This window comes from Nerophis lumbriciformis, linkage group LG01 (assembly GCF_033978685.3).
Source record: "Nerophis lumbriciformis linkage group LG01, RoL_Nlum_v2.1, whole genome shotgun sequence".
Classification (NCBI taxonomy): domain Eukaryota; kingdom Metazoa; phylum Chordata; class Actinopteri; order Syngnathiformes; family Syngnathidae; genus Nerophis; species Nerophis lumbriciformis.
Genome location: NC_084548.2, coordinates 56,905,830 through 56,928,047, shown reverse-complemented (window position 1 = coordinate 56,928,047; position 22,218 = coordinate 56,905,830). Strand labels below are relative to the sequence as shown.

The window sequence follows — 22,218 nt, the reverse complement described above, 5'->3', positions numbered from 1 at the left end:
TTGAATGCATCAGTCTGTGTGCAATGAATAAATATAATGTACAAGTTACACCTTTTGAATGCAATTACTGAAATAAATCAAGTTTTTCAAAATATTCTAATTTACTGGCTTTTACCTGTATGTATGTATGTATATATATATATATATATATATATATATATATATATATATATATATATATATATATATATATATATACATATACATATATATATATATATATATATATATATATGTATGTATATATACATTATAATGTAGGATATTAAGAGTATGTGAAAGTTGGAGTCCTACCTTGTTTACTTCCATGACAACCTCCTTAAAGTTTTGTAATCAATCAGAAATATCAAGCAGCTAAAATGTGCCAAACACGGATAAGTATGAAGAGTGTTTTGCCTTTTTTTCCCATCATGCTTTGTAATGGCTGGGTGTAATTTAAACATTTTTTATGGTGCCTGGACATTTTTTATCATGCACAAAGTTCAGTGAGCAGATTGTGTTATGTGTGACCATGTGTGTTGACATTTTGTTTTGTAATTTTACTTTTTTTTCTTTGTTTGCATTGGGTCTTGTAAAGCGTAATAAAAGTTAATTGACCTTAATTATTGACTTTTTCTACTAGATATCGGCATGATAGCAACATCCAAGTTGTCAGACAATTAAAATGTGTAAAATCTCCCTTTGGGTTAAATTCTTTATTAAAGTCATGACTTCTTGCAGGCCGAATTGAAGACGTTGGCGGGCCGCATTTGGCCCACGGGCCGTAGTTGGGACACTGCTGCAGTAAATGATGCAAACCCAAACAGCCGCTAACAGATAATGCTGTGAATAAACATGACTGCAACATGTAGCTATGGTTTTAAATAATGACTATTTCCACTTCCTTTTCAGGAGGGACGTTCCTCAGGAAGTTCGCTCGTGTTTCTAGCGGCAGTGGTCAGTGGAAGTGTGCTTTCTGCCTGACACGAGACGGTCAAGCGTTGAAAGTACAAAGGACCATATTCAGCGAGTGTTTCTACGTCATGGCCTTAGACGAACTCAGCCGAGTCACCAAAGACGAGGATATGCGGGTACGAAGCGTCGCACATAGGGATGGGTACTGAGTTCTTTCCTTTAATAAGGACTGACCGAATTCTGTCGGTTTCACCGAGTAACGTCAACTCTAACGGAAAAGTAATGTTGCAATTTTCCATGCCAACAAAACAAGCATGCTTGATAGAAAGCACTCAAAAGTATGGCTCCACTTCACAAAATGCGCTAGCTCGATGCGAATTTACATTGGATATACCATATACATGCTCCTCATCAGTGTTGGGACTAACGCGTTACAAAGTAAGTACCGTAACGCCGTTAGTTTCGGCGGTAACTGGTAATCTAACGCGTTATTTTTTTTGTATTCAGTAAATCAGTTACCGTTACTACATGATGCGTTACAGTGTTATTTTACGTTATTTTGTATGTAGTATCGGCTAGAAACAGAAGATCTGAGTGTGTTTTATTGGAGCGCTGCAGTGTCGTCCTTCTGAATCTCTTGTGTCACAAGCCGGAGGCACGCTCTGTGTGTGTCTGGGTGTGGGTGTGGGTGTGGGTGTGGAGAGGGGAGGAGGGGTGCCCGCGCAATATAACGTAAACCGTTGGCCAACCAAAAAGTAATCACAGAACACTATACGGTATATTGTTCTGTGGTTACTTTGTGGTTGGCCAAGCGGACGTGATGACAGGCTGTCCTCACTCAGGTCCGCACGGACCTGGAGGGGGCGTGCCTTAAGTTCTGCTGGAAATCGGGAGAAATTCGGGAGAATGGTTGTCCCGGGGAGAGGCACTGAAATTCGGGAGGGTTGGCAAGTATGAGATATTCTCACTTCTTTTCTTTTGTCGAGCACAAAGAAAAGAACATTTTAGTTAAATGTAAGTTGTGTCTTGGATCAAAGATCCCGTCTACTGCCCAAAACAACAATTCAAATCTGCCTGGTTAGGCTTTGTGTATGTCACGTGTGCCTTCCTTAGGTGAAGCCAGGTTTACAGCTATGTTGTTATTATGCTGTTTGTTACTTATGTATGTTATGTTGCAGCTATTTAAAATAGTATTGTCAATTTGTTCTGGCCTGAAATAAATTGGCCCTTTGAAACATATCTTTGTCTTTGTGTGTTGTATGTAGACCACATTGCTTAGCAAAGATTCAGTGGTGCAAATGCATGTCAAGTTGATCAACACATTGTTTTATTCTCCAGTGCACTAACAGTACTGAAATGAAGGCTAAAAGGGCATTAATGGGAGCTTTTAAAAAAAAAAGAGGAAAAAAAAAAGTTACTAAATAGTTACTTTTCACAGTAACGCATTACTTTTTGGTGTAAGTAACTGAGTTAGTAACTTAGTTACTTAGGAAATAAAGTAACTAGTAACTGTAACTAGTTACTGGTTTTCAGTAATCAACCCAAGACTGCTCCTCATTAGCATTAGCGATTATACATGGTGGTTTCGACACCTCCAAATGTGTTAATAAAGATTACAACTAAGTTGCAAGTTACATATAACAGCTGATGTGTATTAAGTACAATACTTACAGTATAAACATTTTGTAGGACTCAACAAAATACAAGACTGGCACATTCAACTCAGTGGCAAAGACTACTTCTGTCATGATCCGTTACCCGGATCATGGCATGATTTATGTCGGTTATGTTTCTGTTTTAGTCTGTTTCCTGGGTGCACCCTCTTTCCCTGTTTATTGTTGGTTTCCATGGGCACTGATTCTCCTCACCTGTCTTAGTTTTGCAATTAGTGTTTCCACCAGGTGTTTTGGCTAATCACTCCCCTTTATAGTTTCCTGTCACCCAGCAGTAAGTGCTGGGTCAATGTTTGCTTTATGCAACATTTACGTTTCCCCTGGTTTTCTCCTCGTTGTAGTAAGTTTGTGCACGCTAGCATTCCTTGTTTATCACCCTTGGTGACATTTTGGTTTTTGTTTAGCTCCACGCTTGCTAGCGTCCTCTGTTTTGTAATTTTGATCCTGCCTTAAAATAATTTATTAAAAGAAACTTAAATCTTACCTGCACTCCGCTCCTGCTTGTCATCTGCCTTGGAAGGAACACACCAGCGCAGCTATGCGTCCCCGCAGACGTAACAGATTGACCCAGCCAGACGAAATGTTCCTATCCAACATAGACGAACAAGAGATCCTCCTGGAACTCCAAGCGGACACCCAGCCGTGGCACTACGAGGACGAAGCCGAGCTGTCCGAAGAAGACCTTCCGGCCGACGCCCTGGTAGCATGGGGGCAGCTAATGGCTAAGTTGACGGAAGCAGAGACCCGTTTCCTCCCCCACTCTCAAGCCACCCGGACGTCGTCTACCCCACCCGGTACGCGAAGGCTCGGGCAGCGGGCCAGTTCAGCGCAGGCGCAGAAGGGGTACAACACGGACACTTTGCCCTCAACATGGTCTGCCAGGCTCTTCCCGTGCGGCTTCTCCTCCCCTCAGTCACCACCTGCTGGCAACTGTCCAGAAAGGCGACAGCGGCGCACACGCACAAGGCCAGCTTCCAGGCTTCCTAGAGCCCACCCGCCCGTGCCCTCTGCTCCCGCCGAACTCTCACAAGCGCCCCCCCCACCAGCTCCATCCAGCATCTGGAATCTGCTTCCTGAGGGGGGGGCCAGTGCTGGTAGCGTGTCAGCGGGGCAAGCAGACCTCATTCCACTGAGGTTGCTGCCTGCCTCTCCTCCAGCGGGGGCGCTGTCTGCTTCGTCCCCACTTCCTGCTGTACCACGTGCTGCTCAGTCTTCTCCACCTCCTGCTCCATCACTGCAAAGCACACAAGACCCCGCAGGTTCCGACCAAGTAAAATGGGCATTGCACCAACAGGCCAAACAACTTGGACAACAAGAGGAACAGTTTGGCGTTCTTGGGGCTTGCGTCAACGCCATAGCGGAACGCCAAGACGCCCGCCTTGGTGCTTTGGAGAGACAGCTGGGAAGTATACTCTCCGCACTGCAGGTGATGATTCCCCCTACAGCCAACCCAGCAGTCCAGCTGAGACATCCACCACCTACAGACGAGCCGCCTGCTCCGTCTCTGGCTCTGCCCACGCCGACAGACGAGCCGCCTGCTCCGCCTCTGGCTCCGCCCACGCCGACAGACGAGCCGCCTGCTCCGCCTCTGGCTCCGCCCACGCCGACAGACGAGCCGCCTGCTCCGCCGACGCCTCCTGCTTCCACGGCGACGACGCCTCCTCGTGTCCGGCGGGCCGCGCCTCGGCGCCGCCCACCTCCTCATGTCTGGCGGGCCGCACCACGGCGCCGCCCACCTCGTCGTTTCTGGACTTTTCATGGACGCCTTGGGCGCCAACAGCAGCGACGCCCCAGACTTTGGTACAGGACTCAAAGACTGCTGAGGTTCTGGCGCCAGTTTCGTCCGCCTCCTCAACGGCCACAGACATGGCCGTTCCGAGGTCGCCCGCCTCAACGATTGCGGCGACAATCCACCCGCCGCCGCCACCTGACTTGTCCCCGGTGGCTTCGGGGACACATGGCCTGGCGGCCCACCACCAAGTCCTCCCTCCACCCTCCCGTGACTTTTGACTTTCTGTTTTTTTTTTTGTTGGGGAGGGGTTTCTAGTTTGGGACGTCTGGGATCCGTCCCTTAAGGGGGGGGTTATGTCATGATCCGTTACCCGGATCATGGCATGATTTATGTCGGTTATGTTTCTGTTTTAGTCTGTTTCCTGGGTGCACCCTCTTTCCCTGTTCATTGTTGGTTTCCATGGGCACTGATTCTCCTCACCTGTCTTAGTTTTGCAATTAGTGTTTCCACCAGGTGTTTTGGCTAATCACTCCCCTTTATAGTTTCCTGTCACCCAGCAGTAAGTGCTGGGTCAATGTTTGCTTTATGCAACATTTACGTTTCCCCTGGTTTTCTCCTCGTTGTAGTAAGTTTGTGCACGCTAGCATTCCTTGTTTATCACCCTTGGTGACATTTTGGTTTTTGTTTAGCTCCACGCTTGCTAGCGTCCTCTGTTTTGTAATTTTGATCCTGCCTTAAAATAATGTATTAAAAGAAACTTAAATCTTACCTGCACGCCGCTCCTGCTTGTCATCTGCCTTGGAAGGAACACACCAGCGCAGCTATGCGTCCCCGCAGACGTAACAACTTCCTGGTTACACACCTAGGACAAACGGAAATGAATGCATACTAGCAAAGCAGATTTAGAATATACTGTATAACAAACGGACAGCACAGTTATTATTATCAGCTTCCAGTTGAAAAATTAAATACAAAACAAATATTTTAATTATTGTACAAATGAACGTTTATTAACACTTGAACGCACACAAAAGTACAAACAAAAATGATCCTGTATCAGCTCGAATGTGAAACAAACCCATCCTTTTGTGTTTTAGGATTAAATACCTTTCATATTTGAACCGATACGGTACCAATTCCAGGTGTCTAGAAAATGATTCCAGTTGGAACCAGTTTTGGGTACTTTAGTTTGTGTTCATGCGTTCATAAACAGTGAGCTGCTAATAATAACTGTTGTTATATCTTATTTCCTAACACTTCTGGGTATCATTTGCAAGCATGATAGACCGTATTTTCTGCACTATAGAGCGCACCAGTATATAAGCCGCACCCAAAAATGTTAGGGGGAAAAAATTATTGTTCCATACATTAGCCGCACTGGACTATAAACCGCAAATATATACGTTGTGAAATGACTTATTTACTCAGAAATATTTGGAAAATGTTTATTTACATTCCTTAATTGTTTACAACCGGTGTCTGTAACACGGCAGTCACAGCTGATCATACAAAACAGAAGTCATCGTCATGGACCCACTAGCTGCGCAAGCTAGCTCACCAATCAGTTAAACAGACTCAATAACTCCACCATGACGTTTTGGGTAAATTAACTGAGGAATTTGTGAAACTGAAACAACACAAAAAGAATGCCGTTGTACAAAACCCAAAACCAGTGAAGTTGGCACGTTGTGTAAATAGTGAATAAAAACAGAATACAATGATTTGCAAATCCTTTTCAACCTATATTCAACTGAATAGACTGCAAAGACATGATATTTAATGTTCCAACCGGTAAACTTTGTTATTTTTTGCAAATATTAGCTCATTTGGAATTTGATGCCTGCAACATGTTTCAAAAAAGCTGGCACAAGTGGCAAAAAAGACTAAGAAAGTTGAGGACTGCTCATCAAACACTTATTTGGAACATACCACAGGTGAACAGGCTAATTGGGAACAGGAGGGTGCCATAATTGCGTATAAAAGCAGCTTCCATGAAATGCTCAGTGATTCACAAACATGGATGGGGGGAGGGTCACCACTTTGTGAACAAATGCATAAGTAAATTGTCGAACAGTTTAAGAATAACCTTTCTCAACCAGCAATTGCAGGGAATTTAGGGATTTCACCATCTACGGTCCGTAAAATCACCAGGTTCAGAAAATCTGGAGAAATCACTGCACGTAAGCGGCAATGCCCGTGACCTTCGGTCCCTCAGGTGGTAATACATCAAAAAGCGTGTGTAAAGGATATCACCACATGGGCTCAGGAACCCTTCAGAAAACCACTGTCAGTAACTACAGTTGGTCACTACATCTGTAAGTGCATGTTAAAACTCTACTATGCAAAGCCAAAGCCATTCATCAATAACACCCAGAAACGCCTGGACTGAAGCAAAGTGTAAAAGTGTTCTGTGATCTGACGAGTCCACGTTTCAAATTGTTTTTGGAAACTGTGGACCTTGTGTCCTCCGGACATGTGTGATGGTATGGGGGTGTATTAGTGCCCAAGGCATGGGTAACTTACACATCTGTGAAGGCACCATTAATGCTGAAAGGTACATAAAGGCTTTGGAGCAACATATGATGCCATCCAATCAACGTCTTTTTCATGAACGCCCCTGCTTATTTCAGCAAGACAATGCCAAACCACATTCTGCACGTGCTACAACAGCGTGGCTTCATAGTAAAAGAGTGTGGGTACTAGACTGGCCTGCCTGTTGTCCAGACCTGTCTCCCGTTGAAAATGTGTGGTGCATAATGAAGCATAAAATACGAAAACGGAAACCCCAGACTGTTGAACAACTTTAGCTGTTTATCAAGCAAGAATGGGAAAGAATTCCACCGGAAAATCTTAAAAAATTGGTCTCCTCAAATCCCAAACGTTTACGGAGTGTTGTTAATAGGAAAGGCCATAACACAGTGGTAAAAATGCCTATGTGCCAACTTTTCTGCAATGTGTTGCTGACATTAAATTCTAAGTTAATGATTATTTGCAAAAAAAAAAAAAGTTCCTCAGTTCGAACATTAAATATCTTGTCTTTGCAGTGTATTCAATTGAATATAAGTTGAAAAGGATTTGCGAATCATCCATCTATCCATCTTCTTCCGCTTATCCAAGGTCAGGTCACGGGGGCAGCAGCCTAAGCAGACTTCCCTCTCCCCAGCCACTTCGTCCAGCTCTTCCCGGGGGATCCCGAGGCGTTCCCAGGCCAGCCAGGATACAGTCTTCACACCGTGTCCTGGGTCTTCCCCGTGGCCTCCTACCGGTCGGACGTGGGAGGCGTTTGGGTGGCATCCTGACCAGATGCCCGAACCACCTCATCTGGCTCCTCTCGATGTGGAGGAGCAGCGGCTTTACTTTGAGCTCCCTCCGGATGGCAGAGCCTCTCACCCTATCTCTAAGGGAGAGCCCCGCCACCCGGCGGAGGAAACTAATTTCAGCTGCTTGTACCCGTGATCTTGTCCTTTCGGTCATAACCCAAAGCTCATGACCAAAGGTGAGGATGGGAACATAGATCGACCGGTAAATTGAGAGCTTTGCCTTCCGGCTCAGCTCCTTCTTCACCACAACGGATTGATATAGCATCCGCATTACTGAAGACGCCGCACCAATCCGCCTGTCAATCTCACGATCCATTCTTCCCTCACTCGTGAACAAGACTCCCAGGTACTTGAACTCCTCCACTTGGGGCAGGGTCTTTACCCCAACCTGGACATGGCACTCCACCCTTTACCGGGCGAGGACCATGGACTCGGACTTGGAGGTGCTGATTCTCATCCCAGTCGCTTCACACTCGGCTGTGAGCCGATCCAGTGAGAGCTAAAGATCCTGGCCAGATGAAGCCATCAGGACCACATCATCTGCAAAAAACAGAGACCTAATCCTGCAGTCACCAAACCGGATCCCCTCAACGCCCTGACTGCGCCTAAAAATTCTGTCTATAAAAGTTATGAACAGAATCGGTGACAAAGGGCAGCCTTGGCGGAGTCCAACCCTCACAGGAAACGTGTTCGACTTACCGCCGGCAATGCGGACCAAGCTCTGACACTGATCGTACAGGGAGCAGACCGCCAAAATCAGACAGTCCGATACCCCATACTCTCTGAGCACTCCCCACAGGACTTTCCGAGGGACACGGTCGAATGCCTTCTCCTAGTCCACAAAGCACATGTAGACTGGTTGAGCAAACTCCCATGAAACTTCAAGGACTCTGCCAAGAGTATAGAGCCGGTCCACAGTTCCACGACCAAGACGAAAACCACACTGTTCCTCCTGAATCTGAGGTTCGACTATCCGGCGTAGCCTCCTCTCCAGTACACATGAATAGACCTTACCGGGAAGGCTGAGGAGTGTGATCCCACGATAGTTGGAACACACCCTCCGGTTCCCCTTCTTAAAGAGAGGAACCACCACCCCGGACTGCCAATCCAGAGGTACCGCCCCCGATGTCCACGCAATGCTGCAGAGTCTTGTCAACCAAGACAGCCCCACAGCATCCAGAGCCTTATGAAACTCCGGGCGGTTCTCATCCACCCCTGGTGCCTTGCCACCGAGGAGCTTTTTAACTACCTCAGCAACCTCAACCCCAGAAATAGGAGACCCACCAAAGATTCCCCAGGCACTGCTTCCTCATAGGAATATGTGTTGGTGGGATTGAGGAGGTCTTCGAAGTATTCCCTCCACCGATCCACAACATCCGCAGTCGAGGTCAGCAGAACACCGTCCTCACCATACACGGTGTTGACAGATTCCCCTTCCTGAGGCGGTGGATGGTGGTCCAGAATCACTTCGAAGCCGTCCGGAAGTCGTTTTCTATGGTTTCCCCGAACTCCTCCCATGTCCGAGTTTTTGCCTCCGCGACCACTGAAGCCGCACACCTCTTGGCCTGTCGGTACCTGTCCACTGCCTCCAGAGTACTATGAGCCAAAAAAACCCGATAGGACTTTTTCTTCAGCTTGACGGAATCCCTCACCGCTGGTGTCCACCAACGGGTTCTAGGATTACTGCCACGACAGGCACCAACTACCTTGCGGCCACAGCTCCAATCAGCCGCCTTGACAATAGAGGTGCGGAACATGGTCCACTCGGACTCAATGTCCAGCACCTCCCTCGTGACATGTTCAAAGTTCTTCTGGAGGTGGGAATTCAAACTCTCTCTGACAGGAAACTCTGCTGGACGTTCCCAGCAGACCTTCACAATGCATTTGGGCCTGCCAGGTCTGTCCGGCATCCTCCCCCACCATCGCAGCCAACTCCGCCCCTCTCTTCACCCGAGTGCCCAAAACATGAGGCCGCAAACCTGATGACACAACTGCAAAGTCGGTCATGGAACTGCGGCCTAGGGTGTCCTGGTGCCAAGTGCACATATGAACACCCTTATGTTTGAACATGGTGTTTGTTATGGACAATCTGTGACGAGCACAAAAGTCCAATAACAAAACACCACTCGAGTTCAGATCCGGGCGGCCGTTCTTCCCAATCACGCCTCTTCAAGTTTCACTGTCATTGCCAACATGAGCGTTGAAGTCCCCCAGTAAGACAAGGAAATTACCTGGTGGGAGCACTTTCCAGTACTCCCCCGAGTGTATCCAAAAAGGGTGGATACTCTGAACTGCTGTTTGGTGCGTAAGCACAAACAACAGTCAGGACCTGTCCCTCCCACCCGAAGGCGGAGGGAAGCTACCCTCTCATCCACCGGGTTGAACTCCAACGTGCAGACTTTGAGCCGGGGGGCAACAAGAATTGCCACCCCAGCCCGTCGCCTCTCACTGTGTGCAACGCCAGTGTGGAAGAGGGGCCAGCCCTTCTTGAGAGAACTGGTTCCAGAGCCTTTGCTGTGCGTCGAAGTGAGTCAGTTTATATCCAGCCTGAACTTCTCCACCTCGCGCACTAGCTCAGGCTCCTACCCCTCCAGCGAGTTGACATTCCACGTCCCAAGAGCTAGCTTATGTAGCTGAGGATTGGACCGCCAAGTGCCCTGCCTTCGGCTTCCGCCCAGCTCACAACGCACTCGACCTCTATGGCCCCTCCCATGAGTGGTGAGCCCAATGGAGGGGGGACCCATGTTGCCTCTTCAGGCTGTGCCTGGCTGGGCCCCATGGGGACAGGCCCGGCCACCAGGCCCTCGCCATCGTGTCCCAACTCCGGGCCTGGCTCCAGAGGGGAGCCCCGGTGACCCGCGTCCGGGCGAGGGAAATCGGAGTCTCTGTTTTTGTATTCCTATAGAAGTCTTCGAGCTGCTCTTTGTCTGATCCCTCACCTAGGACCTGTTGGTCTTGGGAGACCCTACCAGGGGGCATGGAAGCCCCCGGACAACATAGCTCCTAGGATCATTGGGACACGCAAACTCCTCTACCACGATAAGGTGGCAGCTCAGAGAGGAGATGATACTAACATAGACATGTGTTAGCATACACAATAATGCTAACGATGCTCACTTGATGTCATTATGATAGCACGTACAAATATGCATGAAAACACTCCGACAGACATCATACATGGGACAATTCAGTAAGTAAGAATTGTTTTAGTTCTATTGCAAAACTTACAAATGTTGCTTGGAGTGCTGGACGAAGAATCCATACGAGTATAAATGATATGCACGGCTGGACTGAACAGCATTTATACTTCCGGTTGGAAGCACTAAATGGAAGGACACTACAGCATGGCGCCATAGCACAAATAATAAAACACTTTCTATTTATTTTTTTTACTTTGTATTTGCTTTGTTTTTTAAACTATTTTTATTATGGCTGTCAGCAAATAAAAATTCACAAGTTAGCCGCACCGACTTGTAGGCTGCAGTGTTCAAAGTGTAGGAAAAAAGCAGCGGCTTATAGTCTGGATTTTATGGTAGTAGACTTTGCATGCACTTGCCATTCCAAGATGTTAGATGGCAGTAGTGTAAAGGCTACAGTGTGTTGCCGTAGTCAGAAAGTAGTCTTTGCTTCTAAGTTGAATGTGCCGGTGTTTTGTCGAGTCCTACAAAGTGTTTCTACTGTAATCATTGTACTTATCACACACCAGATGTTGGGTTGTAACGTGCATTTTAGTTATTTGTTTTTTATTAACACATTTGAAGGGTGTTGAAATTGCCATGTAAAATCGCTAATGCTAATCATTAGTATGCGCATAGAGGTGGGAATCTGGGGGCATCTCAAGACTCGATCCGATTGTTGGGGTGGCGATTTGAATCAAAATCGATTCTCGATTCAACACAATTTTTCCATTCTTGCAATATATTATTTGGTTAATAAAACTTTTTCAAAACAAATTACGGGTTACAAAACCTTGTCTAGGTTGCCGACGTGTACATTGCCTAAAAAGGTCTCTTCAAAAATGTATAATAAAACAGAAAGTTAAACACATTTCTATTTTCAATAACATTCTAAACCGATTTAGAATCGGAAATGGAAAAAATATCGCAAATTGGATGTGAATCGATTTTTTTGAGCACCCCCAATATGGCATATCCAATATAAATTGGCATCGAGCTAGCACATTTTAAAAGGTATAGCCTTACTTTCGAGCACTCTCTATCAAGCATGGTCGTTTTGTTGGCATGGAAAATTGCAACGTCACTTAGAGGCAGTCCGCTACTAACGCGCCTGTTTGCCCGCCAAGTGTTTTGAGTCGGTGCAACCGGAGGTGACATCACGTGGAACAAATATGCCAAAATGGGTATCTTTTGTTTATACTTGAATCGGTTCCCGATATTACCAAATTCTGCACCCGTCCCTACTGACATATTGAACAAAATGTGGCGTCACATATTGAATTATGATTGATTATTTATTGATCAATACATTTGAAGAAGATGTTTGGAAATTATGTCTGAACAGAACAATGCAACTGCCTCCTGTCCCCCCAGAAAGAAGCTGAACAGATGATGGCGCAGCTCATCTTCTGGGTTCGGGTTGACCCAAAAGGTCTGGGTCGACCCGAGCTGGCCGGAGACACGCCCACCAGCAGCATGGCTGTTCCCATGATGCTGCTGTGTTTAGTGCAGCAGATCACGGACAGCCGGGAGCAGGACGTTGTGCTAAAGTACAAGGAGCTGGGCAGCTGGTGTGTGCAGCAGATACTCCAACATATTCAGGTATCAACATGTCATCCTTGTTCATTACCATGACAACGGAGGGCGATGATAATTCACAGATTCAGGGAAAAATGCTGATGATTCCGAGTGAAACTGGCTGTTAGCGATCACAGTACTACAAATTGCAATGCGATTGTTGAAGAGCCTTAGCCGAACTGAAATGCTAACAGTTAGCACACTGGCCAGATGGCGTCAAGTAAGACAAAATGAGCTAAAATAAAAGCTAGCATACCAACAATAGCATGCATAAAGTTAGCATTAGTAAAATACCAAAATATATGAAGTGCATACCTGCTAAATTAGCTAAAACAGTCTGGCATGCTAATTTTAGCATGTTAAAATGCTAATTGTAGCATATGTCAAGTACCAACATATATTACCCTGAGTTGTGTACAGTGGTGAAGGGATTCATATGGCCCCACTTCCTGGGTGGATCTGACATTGCACTGACGCTGTGGTCAAAGTTGGAATTACTACCAAACACACTCAACACTCTTCTGCCACCTAGCGGCTAAAGAGAATAGTTCAACCCCAGTCATGTTTTATGTGTCAGGTAAACCACAACATATGACAGCCATGTGAATCACCCTTCTGTACCCGAAATATGTATTTGAAATGCGAGCTTGCTAAGGCTAGCATGCATCAAGTACCAAAATATGGCTGAGTGGCAAAATGAGTTTTAAAACAAAGTTAGCATACAAATGTTAGTTTGCTAACAGGTATCATTTTGAGGTGTGTACCTGCTAGATTAGCTTTAAAAAAAATCTAGCATGGTCATGGTAGCATGTTAAAATGCTAACTATAACATGCATCAAATATCAAAATATGTTACTCCGGGGTGTGTACAGTAGGGAAGGGTTTCATTCCTGGGTGGATCTTCCGTGAAGGCTACATAGCAGCTGACGCTGTGGTCAAAGTTGGAATTGTCACAAAACACATTTTAAAATACTCAACACTCAACTGCCATCTGGCGGCTTATGTGACGCTAAATAGTGCACTCCGCACTCACGTTTCATTTGTGAGGTAAACCGTGACAAATGGGGCCCTATGAATGAATGAACCCCTTCCTACTGTACCTGAAAAATGCTGACCTGCTAATGTTAGCATGCATCAAGTAACACAATATGGCTGAGGTGAAAAATTAACTTTAAAAAAAAAGCTAGCATGCTAGCGTTAGCATGCCAACAGGTATGATTTGTCAAGTATGCTAACGATTGTGACACGGGTTGTTTAAAAATTAGCTACGAGCCGCACTTTGGACACCCTTGAGTTATGGTGTACTATTGACATAGTTTTTTAAATCAAACTATTGTATGTATGTATTATTTGCAGCGTTCACGTTCATGAGATATGCAAATATCCCAAACCATATTTACTTTCCTCACACAGAGGGGGGGCACAGCTATCTTAGAGAACGTGTCGCCGGAGGGAACAGAGTTACCGGGCTGTCAAGGCCGGCTGCAGAATCCAGGTACTTTTGGCCAAGTCATGCAAGTATTGAGTCAATATTTACAGTTTGACGTTCTTCTGCTCAGGCCACGCCCTGGAAGCAGGCTGGTTCCTGCTGGAGCACGCCAAGCAATGGGGAGACCAGCAGCTGCAGGCCACCGCCATCCACAAGTTTGTGGAGTTACCCTTTAAATGCGGCTGGGACCGAGAACATGGTGGCCTCCTCTACTTCCTGGATGTGGATGGCCACTGCCCCACACAGGTGACAAACAAACACTTTTTTGACTCCAAAATAATCCACAAAGTCACAAGAAAGAGGTTATTTATTTACTGCCATGATTTCTGGGGAGTGATTGTAAACCATGTAGAGACAAAAGTCCATGTTGTTAAGGCTATTTAGTTTAATAGGCTAAGGCAGTACTTCCACTCCCCCCCCTAAAATTTAAATACAATTGAGAACCTAATAATATTTGTGTATCAGTACAACAAACTCAATGAGCTGCTGGCTCTAGCACCGACAGTACATGCCACCTAGCTGAAGACGTATGTATTGTTTTCTCACCCCCCCCCCCCCCCCCTCCCCCCCGACACCTTTCCATGCCCGCCTCACTACAGTAAAATATTAGAGATAAGGCTACCCGGTTTGTTTAGTAGGCTAAGGCAGTGCTTCTCAATTATTTTTTGTCATGCCTCCCCCTTGAGGACATTTTTTCACGCCCCCCTTAAAATTGAAATACGATTGAGAACTTAATATCTATTTATCAGTGAAAAAAAAAAAAAAAAAGATCTGCTGGCACTAGCACCTACAATACATGCCATCTAGCTGAAGACGTGTGTATTGTTTACTCACACCCTCCTGACACCTTACCATGCCCGCCGCACTACAGTAACATATATGAGATAAGGATATTTGGTTTGTTTAGTAGGCTCAGAGCTAAATCGATTCTTAATTCTCCAGAAATCGGTAAAAAAAATATATATATATTGATTGATTTATTTCCTTTATAAAATCTATTTTTCAAAAGACATTTTTAGGTCATGTATTTTTTAAAATACATATTTAAGTCATCTCCATGGAAGCAGAAGAACCTTGTCTAACCTGTGACCTATACCAAAGTTGTATTATAATACATTGCGAGAATCGGTTTGAATCTAGACTCGACTATGAATCGTCACCCAGGAATTGGAATCGTTAAGTGCTCAAAGAGTCCCTCCCCTATAATACAAATCGATTCACATCCAAACCTCGATTTCTATTCATTTCTATTGTCATTCCGATTCTAAATTGATTCATACATTTTGAGAATCGATTAAAAAAAAAAAATAACAAGAGCATTTATTTTTAAATAATTAAAATATTTTTATAAACAAAACAACTATTAATTATATTATTATTATTAATATTGATTTTATTTTTTTATTTTTTTTGTCATAAAGAAATACAATAATGTGTTCTTACGGACTGTATCCCTGCAGACTGTATTAATCTATATTGATGTATAATGTAGGAACCAGAAATATTAATAACAGAAAGAAACAACCCTTTTAGAATAGAATAGAATAGAATAGAACAGATAGTACTTTATTGATCCCTGGGGGAAATTCAGCACCACAGTTCGCTCACAATAGACAAGAATAATAATAAATAATGTAATATATATGATATATTATATATATATAATAATATAAATATATTCTGCATATACTACATATACTCTACATTTAAGTGCAGTCAAGAAGGAACATATGCATTATACAGTCTGATGGCTGTCGGTTTGTGCAAATGTGTGTAAATGGGGGAGGGAGGTTTTTTGGGTTGGTTCACTCATTGTAAGTGTATCTTGTGTTTTTTATGTTGATTTTATAAATAATAATAAATGTTTTATTTATTTATTTATTTATTTTTATTTCTTGTGCGGCCCGGTACCAATCGATCCATGGACCGGTACCGGGCCGCGGCCCGGTGGTTGGAGACCACTGCCTTAAGGCACAAGCGGTAGGAAATGGATGGATGGATGGATGGATATATATATATATATATATATATATATATATATATATATATATATATATATATATATATATAGTTACTTTATTTCGTTAAGGTTGGACACCCCTGCTTTAAATCATATGTCAGCAGCCTAGAGGAGGTTTTTCAATCTGTAACCCCTTTTGAAAAAGGTTTTATTATAATTCATGTACCAAATAATATGTGACGAGAATCGTGAATAGATTACGAATCGAATCGGAATCGTGTGGTGCCCGAAGCTTCCCACCTCTAGTACAGTAGTCGTAGTTTTTGTTAGTTATCCGTTCTTCAAAAATATGAATAAAATACACATTTTACAGAGTGTAATTATACAGTCGACTCAGTGTTTCCCATGGAACAGCAATCTATTCATGGTCCTGGGCGGTATCAAGATGACGTCATCATATAATTTGCATATTCGCTATAATGCATGTAATTTATTTTCAATAAAATGCTGAAAGAAAAGTATACATATTTTTAAAGACTAATATGTGTGTTTTTAGTTTGTAGTATCAACCAGCTCTATGTTTCATGACGCGGTGATTTGATGTTCTGCCATTTGCTTGACTCCTAAGTGGAGCAACGCTGACATGCGAGTGTTTTTGTGTTTGGGCAGTTGGAGTGGAACATGAAGCTGTGGTGGCCTCACTGCGAGGCTCTCATTGCCTTCCTCATGGCCTACAGCCGCACCAAAACGCCACACCTGCTCGAGACCTTCTCTCAAGTGTTTGAATACGCCTTTAGCCACGTAAGTACCAATTAAAGGTACGGCGTCACCCCGATTTACCAACCTAGTTCTTTTTCAGGGTTTATCAGTGGGAAAGTTTGTATAGTGAAGCAAATTTCTCCGTAGGAAACAATGTAAATATGAATAATTGGTTCCGGCCTGGACAGCGTGTTTACTTGTGTGATATCATGTGCGATACGAGCAGTCCTGCAGTGTGTTTACTTGTGTGTGTGATATCATGTACGATACGAGCTGTCCTGCAGCGTGTTTACTTGTGTGTGATATCATGTCTGATACAAGCAGTACTGCAGCTTGTTTACTTGTGAGTGATATCATATGCGATACAAGGAGTCCTGCAGACTGTTTACTTTTGTGTGATATCATGTCCGATAAAAGCAGTCATGCAGCATGTTTACTTTTGTGTGATATTATGTGCGATACAAGCAGTCCTGCAGCGGGGACGGCGTGGTGCGGTTGGGAGAGTGGCTGTGCCAGCAACCTGAGTGTTCTTGGTTTGATTCTCGGCTTCTAGTCATGTCTGTTGTGTCCTTAAGCAAGACACTTCACCCTTGGTTAACGCCTTGCATGGCAGCTCCCGCCATCAGTGAACGTGTATGTGCATGTATGTGTAAATAGTGTCAAAGCGCTTTGAGTGCCTTGAAGGTAGAAAGTACAAGTATAACCCATTTACCATTTACTTGTGTGTGATATCGTGTGTGATACAAGGAGTCCTGCAGCATGTTTACTTGCGTGTGAATTATGTGCGATACAAGCAGTCCTGCAGCGTGTGTACTTGTGTGTGATATCATGTTTGATACAAGGAGTCCTGCAAGCCTGTTTACTTGTGTGTGATATCATGTGCGATACAAGGAGTCCTGCTGCATGTTTACTTGTGTGTGAATTATGTGCGATACAAGCAGTCCTGCAGCGTGTGTACTTGTGTGTGATATCATATGCGATACAAACAGTCCTGCAGCGTGTTTACTTGTGTGTGATATCATGTGCGATACAAGCAGTCCTGCAGCGTGTGTACTTGTGTGTGATAGCGATACAAGCTGTCCTGCAGTGTGTTTACTAGATATCTCATGTGCAATACAAGAGTGTTTACTTGTGCAAAGCTGGACAGCCAGTTAACGTCTAAATGTCTTCCAATAAACACACAGTTTCTTCTATATTACTAAAGTCATAAGTAATAATCATTGAACAATAAAACTGCACATTTGCCAATATAAAGAAGTATCAAATAACTGTACTTGCATATTGCTTACACATTCCAGTAACAAACGTGTCCACATCATTCAACTTACTGTGTCATGAACTTAACTTCATGAATTATTGTGAGCAAAAACAAATTACCATTCCACTTTAATTTAAATACAGCATAATTTCATTCCAGATGGTTAATATTTAATAAGTTAGTGTACCATTGTTCTGTTTGACTCATTTTTCCTGATCAGAATCAAAATCAAAATCAGAAATACTTTATTAATCCCCGAGGGGAAATTAAAATTTTCAGCACAATCTCATTCAAGATCAGACAAACATTACAGGGAGACAGAACAGGATCACTGACGGGTCTGCCAACTTCCGGCGCCCCTTACAAAAAAGGTGACAAAAAAAAATAAATAATAATAACAATACAAATTTGCATGATTCTTGCTGATATCGTATCAGATCAGAATAGGTCTCGACCAAAATTGACATTAATGTTGAAAAAAATACACCGACAAAACATTTAGTTTGTTTGCTAACAAAGTCCAATAGTGGGGAACTTTCCAAATTTGATGTACAAAAATGTGATGACTGTTCTCCCACTCGGGTTAAATATTAGTGGGTTACATTTCTCTCATCTACTGTGTGCAGTTTTCTGACGGCCACAATGGTGAATGGTTTGGCTACTTGTCGCAAGATGGCAACGTCGTACTAGATTTTAAAGGAGGCCCCTTTAAGGGTAAGAACATGCAGTGTCCATCTTTTGCATCTTTGCATTTTCACTGTTTGCAAAACTCTTCTGCCAACGATTCAGGACCCTTCCACATTCCTCGCTGCCTGTATTTGTGTGAACGTCTTCTGGATGATCTGCTGAAGAACACGGCTTAACCTTTCCTCACCGTTATGCTTTTCTTTGTCTTTTTTACAATCAGAGGGAACAACAAAGCCAGAATCTTTTTTTAGGCATCTTTAAAGGTGTAATTGTATGAAATAACCCCCTCAAACTCATTTAAAGATGGGAAACTGTTTTTTAATTGTTTTATTTTGTTGTTGATTAACGATAAATAAATCAGCTTATCAAATCAGATCAAATCAGACTTTATTTATATAGCACTTTTCTTGCACAGGCAAGTAGCAAACACAAAGTGTTGTACAAAACTAAACAAAAATAATTATAATAGAAGAAAAGTGGAATACACACACAGCCCTACTGACAATACCAAAGCAAAAACAAAACATGGCATAACACTGAAAATTTGAGGAAATTTTTAGTTATTGTCCACACTGGAGAATAACTAAAATTAACGCCATTTAAAAACATATATAGTATAAAACATATGATAAAATATATGTGAAAATTACAATCTATTATAATAATTAAATTATAATCTAAATATTGCATTATTAAGTTAATAAAAAACATATTATTGAGAAAATAATAGTGTTAATATTATTGATTAAGATAGAAAACAACACAATAAAATAATTTAAAAAACAGATGATCAGTAAAAAGCCTGATTAAAAAGGTGTGTCATTAGCCTTTTTCTGTTTTTAATTTAAACGCTATCTGCAGCCCTGAGGACCTTAGGTTCCGCAAGGGTTGATACAGTAAAAAAAAAAAAGCAGGTCAAATAGATCAGAAGGCCATTAAGATATTTAAAAACTAATAGTACAACTTTAAAATCCACCTTGAAGCGGATGGGGAGCCAAAGCAGCGACTTTAAAACTGCTGTAATGTGCTACCGCCCTCTGGTCCTCGCCAGCGTGTAAGTATACAAAAATAACAAAGCAGTTATCATGTTGCCATGGAGAGAAAGTGAGCAACACAAGAAAAACACTCAAACCTTAAAAAAAAAAATATATATATATTTTACCTGTAAATACTATACGTCCAAGGCTAACAGTTAGACATGACTGCACTTAAGCCGCATTTTCATCATTTATTGAGAGACACATCCAGGATGTTTATTAACCCACGACACATTGTTAGGATACAATCAAACAACAAAATCTGCAAGAATCAAAGACTTCAAATATGTTTTATTGTCAAACATATTAAGTGGAGAGCACCTCCTTATATATCCTGTGTACATTTTGTTTTAAATTCAACCGGTCCTCCAAGGTACCTTGTGGGGTCGCGGGGGGTGCTGGAGCCTATCTCAGCTGCATTCGGGCGGGAGGCGCGGTACACCCTGGACAAGTCACCATCTCATCGCAGGGCCAACACAGATAGACAGACAACATTCACACTCACATTCACACACTAGGGCCAATTTAGTGTTGCCAATCAACCTATCCCCAAGTGCATATCTTTGGAGGTGGGAGGAAGCCGGAGTACCCGAAGGGAACACAGTCACAGGGAGAACATACAAACCCCACATAGAAAGATCTCTAGTCCGGGCTTGAACTCAGAACCTTCGTATTGTGAGGCACATGCACTAACCCCCTGTTTCCACCGTGCTGCTCTTATTTTTTTATATTGAACAATAAACATACATTGTACACACTTATGAGGCACCTCCAATACAACACAATATTTATATATATATATATATATATATATATATATATATATATATATATATATATATATATATATATATATATATATATATATATATATAATTTATTTATATTAATGTATCTGGGTTCCTGAAGGTTGTCATAGTGTGGAGTGGCAATGGGGATAAGTTCCCATTGCTTACAAAGTGCTCCAAATGGCGTGCATCTCAAATAGCCTCTGACAACTAAGTCCAACTCCTGGCCTTCTCATGTGGCTAGCTTCCAGCCCAGCAAAACTGCTGTTACTGACAAGAAAAGGGGAAAAAGCGAGTCACTGGCGCTGTAAAACCAGTTGTTGGATGGCAATGTGTCTAGGAGAAGGAAAACTCTGACTCCAAACCGCCACTGCCTTGCAGCTATATCCAGACATGGAAAAGGCTTCAGGAGTAAACCTCGAGGAAAAATCCGGAGTTACAGCCCTTAAGGCGTTGTTGCTTGCAACCTTGTCCCAGCAGCTCCTGCGACGTCGCTGGTGCCAAATTGTAATAGCCTGACTATTCCTTTGTATCCACCAGCGACGTGGAAAGGGGGGACATACTGCATGGGCAACAGCCTGTCCTCCACATCAACTCGCCCTGGCTAATGTCCGACCACTAAAACCTGGAGAGGACACTCCAGCTTCGCCTACGGCGTAAACAATACACGGGGAGCAACAGTTATCGGTGATAAGCCGCGCTCAGTTGGCGTAGAGCATGGCTGATATCTATCACTGGGAATCTCATCACCAATAAAAGCCAACAGATGGCGAGATGGGTGGAACATTACATCGACCTCTACTCGAGACAGAACACTGTGTCGAGCTTAGCCCTTGATGCTATGGGGTGCCTGCCAACCATGGAAGATCTTGACGCCGAGCCAACAATCAAAGAGCTCAGTAAGGCCATTGACAACCTGGCCTTGGGCAAAACGTGATGGTTATCCACCTGACCTCATCAAGAACTGCAAAACCGCCCTGCTTCCGCTGCACCAAGTCTTATGCCAGTGTTGGAAAAAAGGGGCCGTGAAGAAAGACATGAGGGACGCCAAGATCATCACCCTCTACAAGGACAAGGGAGAGAGAAGTGACTTCAACAACTACAGAGGCATCTCCCTCCTCAGCGTTGTTGGCAAAGTCTTCGCCAGGGTCATCTTGATCCGTCTGCAGAAATTGGCTGAGCGAGTCTACTATGAGTCTCAGTGTGGTTTTCGCACCAAGAGATCTACCATATGGTGTTCTCCTTGAGACAACTACAAGATAAATAAATGATAAATGGGTTGTACTTGTATAGCGCTTTTCTACCTTCAAGGTACTCAAAGCGCTTTGACACTACTTCCACATTTACCCATTCACACACATTCACACACTGATGGAGGGAGCTGCCATGCAAGGCGCTAACCAGCACCCATCAGGAGCAAGGGTGAAGTGTCTTGCTCAGGACACAACGGACATGACGAGGTTGGTACTAGGTGGGGATTGAACCAGAGACCCTCGGGTCGCGCACGGCCACTCTTCCACTGCGCCACGCCGTCCCTGAGAGAAGTGCAGAGAACAGCATGTCCCCCTGTACATCGCCTTCATCGACCTCACCAAAGCATTTGACCTAGTCAGTAGGGATGGCCTTTTCAAGGTTCTCCCCAAGATTGGCTGCCCACCCAAACTCAAGAGCTTGATCGAGTCCTTCCACACAGATATGTATGGGACAGTACATTTCAACGGCAGCTCATCCAAACCTTTCAGCATCAATAGCGGCGTCAAACAAGGCCGCATTCTCGCTCCAACTCTTTTCGGCATCTTCTTTGCTCTGCTGCTCAAGCATGCATTCGCACGTCAACAGAAGGAATCTACCTGCGAACCAGATCAGA

At 43.8% G+C, this 22,218-nt stretch overlaps 1 protein-coding gene across 6 annotated transcripts in view; it reads left to right on the top strand.

The window, feature by feature from the left end:
• renbp (renin binding protein) overlaps positions 1-18,906 on the top strand; it is an 85,565-nt gene extending 66,659 nt beyond the window's left edge. For all 6 annotated transcript variants that reach the window (XM_061987883.1, XM_061987893.1, XM_061987900.1 and 3 more), the window contains 7 exons: positions 892-1,070; positions 12,170-12,397; positions 13,787-13,868; positions 13,933-14,108; positions 16,492-16,623; positions 18,466-18,553; positions 18,629-18,906. In XM_061987883.1, the coding sequence (XP_061843867.1) occupies positions 892-1,070; positions 12,170-12,397; positions 13,787-13,868; positions 13,933-14,108; positions 16,492-16,623; positions 18,466-18,553; positions 18,629-18,702 (959 nt within the window). In that variant the 3' untranslated portion in view covers positions 18,703-18,906. The remainder of the gene's footprint in view (positions 1-891; positions 1,071-12,169; positions 12,398-13,786; positions 13,869-13,932; positions 14,109-16,491; positions 16,624-18,465; positions 18,554-18,628) is intronic.
• The last annotated feature ends 3,312 nt before the right edge of the window (positions 18,907-22,218 follow it).